At 47.6% G+C, this 7,500-nt stretch overlaps 1 protein-coding gene across 3 annotated transcripts in view; it reads right to left on the minus strand.

Moving 5' to 3' along the window:
• The window catches only part of LOC110503343 (neurobeachin), a 329,781-nt gene that overhangs the window by 29,286 nt on the left and 292,995 nt on the right, over positions 1-7,500 (minus strand). For all 3 annotated transcript variants that reach the window (XM_036961703.2, XM_036961702.2, XM_036961699.2), the window contains one exon: positions 2,382-2,549. In XM_036961703.2, coding sequence (XP_036817598.1) covers positions 2,382-2,549 — 168 coding nt within the window. The remainder of the gene's footprint in view (positions 1-2,381; positions 2,550-7,500) is intronic.

Consider the following 7,500-nt stretch of genomic DNA (forward strand, 5'->3'; position numbering starts at 1 on the left):
AGTCAGAGGAATGATTATCTCTCATTCTGACTTTCTAATTCCTTGACATTTTAATGCCATAATTGTAGTGGTTAATGTCAGACCTGTGGTTGCACCTGTCAGACAGGTACGAACCAGTCCCTGCCTGAAGCCAATCAACACATCCTAAAATGTTCGGGAGCCAATCAACACATCCCAGAATGTTTTGGAGTCAATCAGCACATCTCAGAAAGTTCTGGAACCAATCAGCACATCCACTCAGAATGGCTGACTGACTGACTGACTAACTGATAGGCTGGCTGACTGACTAACTGATAGGCTGACTGACTGACTAACTGATAGGCTGGCTGACTGACTAACTGATAGGCTCTCTGGCTGACTGATAGGATGGCTGGCTGACTGACAGGCTGGCTGGCTGACTGGCTGGTGAGTCAGCTGAAATAGAACCATGTTGGGATCCTTTGACTGGGAGCAGCTCCACACATGGATCCCAGCGCTGCCACCTTATTTCCACCAATACACAGGATCCCACCACTTCCACCATTATCAGCCAAATCTATCCTTGGGATGCGTCCCAAAAGGCAGCCTTTTCCATAGGGCTCTTCTCAAAAGTACTGCACTGTGTAGGGAATAGAGTGCCATGTGGGATGCAGGTTTATGTCTATCGTTAATTGTAGTGCTTGAGATAGAAGGTCTAATGTCTGAAGCATTGAAACTTTCTTCCTTGAGCTACGTATTATATCTCACAGATGCATTTGTTGTTTTGCAGACTTGACCTTAGGTTTCTGTCTCTGAGTAAATGACAGACAGTAATTATTAACCTGCTATGGAGTAAGAATAAGAGGATCTGACGAAGGACTCAAGGTATTCAGGCATACCTTCATTAGTACTTATCATATCTGTTGCATTTAGCTGAGCTAAGTCCTCCCTCCAACATACACATGTCAGAAAGGAGACAACATCAACTGGTCACCACCATTAGGCAGTATGAAGCTACACAGTCAGCTCCCATCCCAACACTATCGCCACGCAGGGTGGCAGACAGACAGACAGCTTCCAAAACCTCACAGCCGAATGACTCCAATAATTGCCATTGTCTGAAAAAGCCTGAGAGGAAATAATGAAAACCAAAGCCGTTGTCCATATTGTTTGGTAATTAGGCAGCTGAGTGATTTGCATAGTGGTCACTTGATAGATAAAGGCGGCCCGGGAAGTGACGGGATATAAATGAGTTGTTTTACAGACGGCAGATGGTGGATATCACAGGGAGAGGAGATCACACTGAAAACACCACACTGCTGCTGCATGCCAGCTGTTACTGGTGTACCTATCTATCTCCCTCGCATTCCCTATCTATACTAACCTCTCCTCCTTTCTCTTTCTCTACCTCCCTCTCCTTCTACCTCCTCCACTCCCTCTCTCTCTACCTCCTTGTCTCTCTCTCTATACCTCCCTCTCTCTCTACCTCCCTCACTCTCTCCCTCACTCTACTTCTCTCTTCCTCCCCCTCTCTCTCTTCCTCCCTCTCCCTCGATGTCCTGCTCTCTCTCTCTACCTTCCTCTCTACCTCCTCCTCTTGCTCTCTCTACCACCCTCTCTTTCTACCACCCGCTCTCTACCTCCTCCTCTCCCTCTCTACCTCTCATTCTACCTCCTCTTCCTCACGCTCTCTACCTCCCTCTCTTTCTCTACCTCCCTCTCTCTCTACCTCCCTCTCTCTCTACCTCGGTTTCTCTCTTCTTTCCATTCTACCTCCTCCCCTCTCTCTCTCTGCAATTAAGCTATTCACAGCTTCCTGTCGCTCAGAGAACAGTTCAGATCTCGTCAATTAATTAAATGTAAATGAGAGGATTCACTCCCATGTCTATTCACTAGATGAGCCCTTGATGATGTATATCAAACAACACTTCAGACTAACATTCATTGACCTGGGTGTGAGTGAGTGAGTGAGTGAGTGAGTGAGTGAGTGAGTGAGTGAGTGAGTGAGTGAGTGAGTGAGTGAGTGAGTGAGTGAGTGAGTGAGTGAGTGGGTCTGCAGTAATATAGGAGTAGTAAAGAATAATGTCAATTGTAAATGGAGTGAATGAGAGATAGTAAATAAAGCTACCCTTGACTTTGTACTGTATTGATCATGTATTTGCAACAACTATACTGTAAACCCATTTCTGTGTGTACTCTATATGTGTTTTATGTGGTTGTTGTCGTCTATGTCCTGTTGTCTGTAAATGATTATGGTTTAACAAAGACAAATTCCTGTGAATTACCCAATAAATGAACTGAACTGAACCCAGACAGAAGCAGCACTATCTATCTATGGTGGAGCTGGGTAGATGGGAGGGGTGGGGTTTGGTGTCCATGGTGACAGGGACGTGCGTATCGTAGCGTGTCGTGTCAAGGCGTACCTCTCTGAGGGCGGGGTCAGTGATGCTGTCCAGGCTGACGGAACCCTCGTAGGTCAGGTGGTGAAAGACATTGAGGGCGCGCACCGCCTCAGGCCCGCGCTGCTTGTAGCCGAAAATAAGGTCAACCCACTGATGCAGCTGACATGACACGAACTCACTTTCCAGGGCCTGTCAGAACACACAGACACACAGGCAGGGCTAGAGGGGAAAGGCACCCAGCAGCATGAAAACACACACAGTACACACAGTACACATACTGTAACACACACACACACACACACACACACACACACACACACACACACACACACACACACACACACACACACACGCAGGGTGAGTAGAGGAAAAAGGCAGCCAGCAGCATGAAAACACAATGTACACACACAACAATACATACAAGGGAAGAAATAACACACCCCACACAACCCAACACACGTTACACTACACACACAGTCTATGTTACTGTACATACAACTGACAACATCACTGCACTACTCAACACATAAACCCCACTGCACTAGTTGTGGTCAAACAGGGAGGAACACTACTATTGAACCTAAAGCATTCAGTGATATTAGACTCCTGAGTTTTGATAGCAGCTATTCTCTCTCCAGCCAGACTGTGATAAAATCCACGTCCCTATATAGTCCTATATATTTAACCAGGGTTCTCATCAAAAGTAGTGCACTAGCTAGATAGGGAAGAGGGTGCTATTTGGGACGCAGTTTAATAAACAGGATGAGCCTCAGGAGAGCCGGTTTAATGCCTCCAGCCTGATATCAGCCAGGTATCATGTTTGTTCTCTGTCTATTAAAAACAATGACAAGCCATCTTTCTCATGGAGCTGTTCAATACTAATGGAGATCCACTTTACTGTAAGCCGTGTGTGTGTGTACAGAGAGGAAAATGTATTTTTTGGGTGTGTTTAAGATAAGATAACAAACTAAAGATAACTACAGCATTCCTGTAGTCTTACACTGGCCCTTATGGTAAACAGTATTACTGTTGTGTTACATCACTATGGTAGACAGTGTTACTGTTGTGTTAACATCACTATGGTAGACAGTGTTACTGTTGTGTTAACATCACTATGGTAGACAGTGTTACAGTTATGTTAGATCATTATGGTAGACAGTGTTACTGTTGTGTTACATTACTATGGTAGACAGTGTTACTGTTGTGTTACAGCACTATGGTAGACAGTATCACTGTTGCGTTACATCACTATGGTAGACAGTGTTACTGTTGTGTTACATCACTATGGTAGACAGTGTTACTGTTGTGTTACATCACTATGGTAGACAGTGTTACAATTCTGTTAGATCACTATGGAAGACAGTGTTACAGTTCTGTTAGATCGTTATGGTAGACAGTGTTACTGTTGTGTTACATCACTATGGTAGACAGTGTTACATCACTATGGTAGACAGTGTTACTTTTATGTTACATTACTTTGGTAGACAGTGTTACTGTTGTGTTACATCACTATGGTAGACAGTGTTACAATTCTGTTAGATCACTATGGAAGACAGTGTTACAGTTCTTTTAGATCGTTATGGTAGATAGTGTTACTGTTGTGTTACATTACTATGGTAGACAGTGTTACATCACTATGGTAGACAGTGCTACTATTGTGTTACATCACTATGGTAGACAGTATCACTGTTGTGTTACATCACTATGGTAGACAGTGTTACTGTTGTGTTACATCACTATGGTAGACAGTGTTACTGTTGTGTTACATCACTATGGTGGACAGTATCACTGTTGTGTTACATCACTATGGTAGACAGTATCACTGTTGTGTTACATCACTATGGTAGACAGTGTTACTGTTGTGTTACATCACTATGGTAGACAGTGTTACTGTTGTGTTACATCACTATGGTAGACAGTATCACTGTTGTGTTACATCACTATGGTAGACAGTGTTACTGTTGTGTTACATCACTATGGTAGACAGTATTACTGTTGTGTTACATCACTATGGTGGACAGTATCACTGTTGTGTTACATCACTATGGTAGACAGTGTTACTGTTGTGTTACATCACTATGGTAGACAGTGTTACTATTGTGTTACATCACTATGGTAGACAGTATCACTGTTGTGTTACATCACTATGGTAGACAGTGTTACTGTTGTGTTACATCACTATGGTAGACAGTGTTACAGTTCTGTTAGATCGTTATGGTAGACAGTGTTACAGTTCTGTTAGATCGTTATGGTAGACAGTGTTACTGTTGTGTTACATTACTATGGTAGACAGTGTTACATCACTAAGGTAGACAGTGTTGCTATTGTGTTACATCACTATGGTAGGAAGTGTTACAGTTCTGTTAGATCGTTATGGTAGACAGTGTTACTGTTGTGTTACATCACTATGGTAGACAGTGTTACTGTTGTGTTACATCACTATGGTAGACAGTGTTACAATTCTGTTAGATCACTATGGAAGACAGTGTTACAGTTCTGTTAGATCGTTATGGTAGACAGTGTTACTGTTGTGTTACATTACTATGGTAGACAGTGTTACATCACTATGGTAGACAGTGTTACTATTGTGTTACATCACTATGGTAGACAGTATCACTGTTGTGTTACATCACTATGGTAGACAGTGTTACTGTTGTGTTACATCACTATGGTAGACAGTGTTACTGTTGTGTTAGATCACTATGGTAGACAGTGTTACTGTTGTGTTACATCACTATGGTAGACAGTGTTACTGTTGTGTTACATCACTATGGTAGACAGTATCACTGTTGTGTTACATCACTATGGTAAATTTACAGTGCTTACATTATTATTGCACTTATTGTCAACCCAGACACTACAACTCTAGCAGCTGATATGTATAGAGACATGCTGCAGGACTTTACACTCTCCCTCCCACAGGACAATAACAGCCTCTACCAACAGAGTGGAGCTAGCTAGAGCACACAGACAGAGACGAACCCAGAGGGAGCTGAACTAGCCACGGGGCATGTCACCACGATTGAATCAGGCACATGCAAAGATGGGAACTGGAGGGAGGAGGGGTGGAGGGAGGGTGGCGGAGGGATGGAGAGAGAGCGAGAGGGAGAGATGGAAATAAAATAAAAGGTAACATAAGAGGGAAGCAGAAAATGAAGGACGCTATAGTGAGATCAGAAACACTGTCTACCAGCAGGATGACTGAGGACAGAGATGGAGAGTAAAGATGATGAATCTGTAGGTATCCATCCACGGATTCCGCATGTATACTAATTTCTGCAAGATAAGAGGATAAGAACACAGTGCCTGCCCCGCCGAGGCCTGCCCCTCCACCTCCCTCCTCCTATCTGCCCCCCCCTCCACCTCCCTCCTCCTATCTGTCCCCCCCTCCACCTCCCTCCTCCTATCTGTCCCCTCCACCTCCCTCCTCCTATCTGTCCCCCCCTCCACCTCCCTCCTACTATCTGTCCCCCCCTCCACCTCCCTCCTCCTGTCTGGCCACCCCTCTATCTCCCTCCTCCTATCTGTCCCCCCCTCCACCTCCCTCCTCCTATCTGTCCCCCCCTCCACCTCCCTCCTCCTGTCTGGCCCCCCCTCTATCTCCCCCCTCCTATCTGTCCCCCCCTCCACCTCCCTCCTCCTGTCTGGCCCCCCCTCTATCTCCCCCCTCCTATCTGGCTCCCCTCCAATCTGTCCCCCCCCTCCTCCTATCTGTCCCCCCCTCCACCTCCCTCCTCCTGTCTGGCCCCCCCTCTATCTCCCCCCTCCTATCTTGCCCCCCTCCTATCTGTCCCCCCCTCCACCTCCCTCCTCCTGTCTGGCCCCCCCTCTATCTCCCCCCTCCTATCTGTCCCCCCCTCCACCTCCCTCCTCCTGTCTGGCCCCCCCTCTATCTCCCCCCTCCTATCTGGCTCCCCTCCTATCTGGCTCCCCTCCAATCTGTCCCCCCCTCCTCCTATCTGTCCCCCCCCTCCTCCTATCTGTCCCCCCCTCCACCTCCCTCCTCCTGTCTGGCCCCCCCTCTATCTCCCCCCTCCTAACTTGCCCCCCTCCTATCTGTCCCCCCCTCCACCTCCCTCCTCCTGTCTGGCCCCCCCTCTATCTCCCCCCTCCTATCTTGCCCCCCTCCTATCTGTCCCCCCCTCCACCTCCCTCCTCCTGTCTGGCCCCCCCTCTATCTCCCCCCTCCTATCTGGCTCCCCTCCTATCTGGCTCCCCTCCAATCTGTCCCCCCCCTCCACCTCCCTCCTCCTGTCTGGCCCCCCCTCTATCTCCCCCCTCCTATCTGGCTCCCCTCCAATCTGTCCCCCCCTCCACCTATCTGTCCCAACCTTCACCTCACACCTCCTCTCTGTGCTTGTCCTCCCCAATCTCCCTCCTCCCTGTGTGCTGGGCTGATCTAGATGTAGCTGACCAGGCAGTAGACAAGAGGAGGAGAGCAGAGGGAGAGAGGAGAGGAGTAGAATAGAGAAGGGCTTAGTGAAAGGTCACCTCTGCTTGCCGCTAAACCCCACCACCACCCCTACCTCCCCCCCTCCCACCAGCTCTGTCACTCCTGCTGAAAAGGTCAAGTGTGTTCCTACCCCATACCCCTTGTCTTGCCCCAAATAACACTGTAGAACCCCTACCCATAATGTCATATCTATAACCATGTCTTGGTGTGTTCAGGCATGAGGGTCTACTTGCACACTATAGTATGTGTACATGGATGTAATGGTGTGTGATTGTGAGTGTGTGTATGCGTGTGTTTGCATGTGATGAGAAGTGAACGACTGTCTGCCTCCAGGCTTGACTGGTTTAGAGGCTGGCAGAGGGTGGAGAGGGAGCTCACGTTCTGTCTCTGTGTGTGTGTGTGTTGCTCAAAGGGCCTGCAGGGAGTACTGGGTTGTCCTGGGATAACACACACACACACACAGCCACACACACACACAGGCACAGGCACACAGCCACACACACACAGCCACACACACAGCACACAGCCACACACACAGCACACAGCCACACACACAGCACATAACCACACACACACACACACACACACACACACACACACACACACACACACACACACACACACACACACACACACACACACAGCCACACACACACACACACACAGGCACACACACACACAGGCACA

Source organism: Oncorhynchus mykiss, chromosome 24, assembly GCF_057628025.1.
Source record: "Oncorhynchus mykiss isolate SJ-2025 chromosome 24, ASM5762802v1, whole genome shotgun sequence".
NCBI classification, from domain to species: Eukaryota; Metazoa; Chordata; class Actinopteri; order Salmoniformes; family Salmonidae; genus Oncorhynchus; species Oncorhynchus mykiss.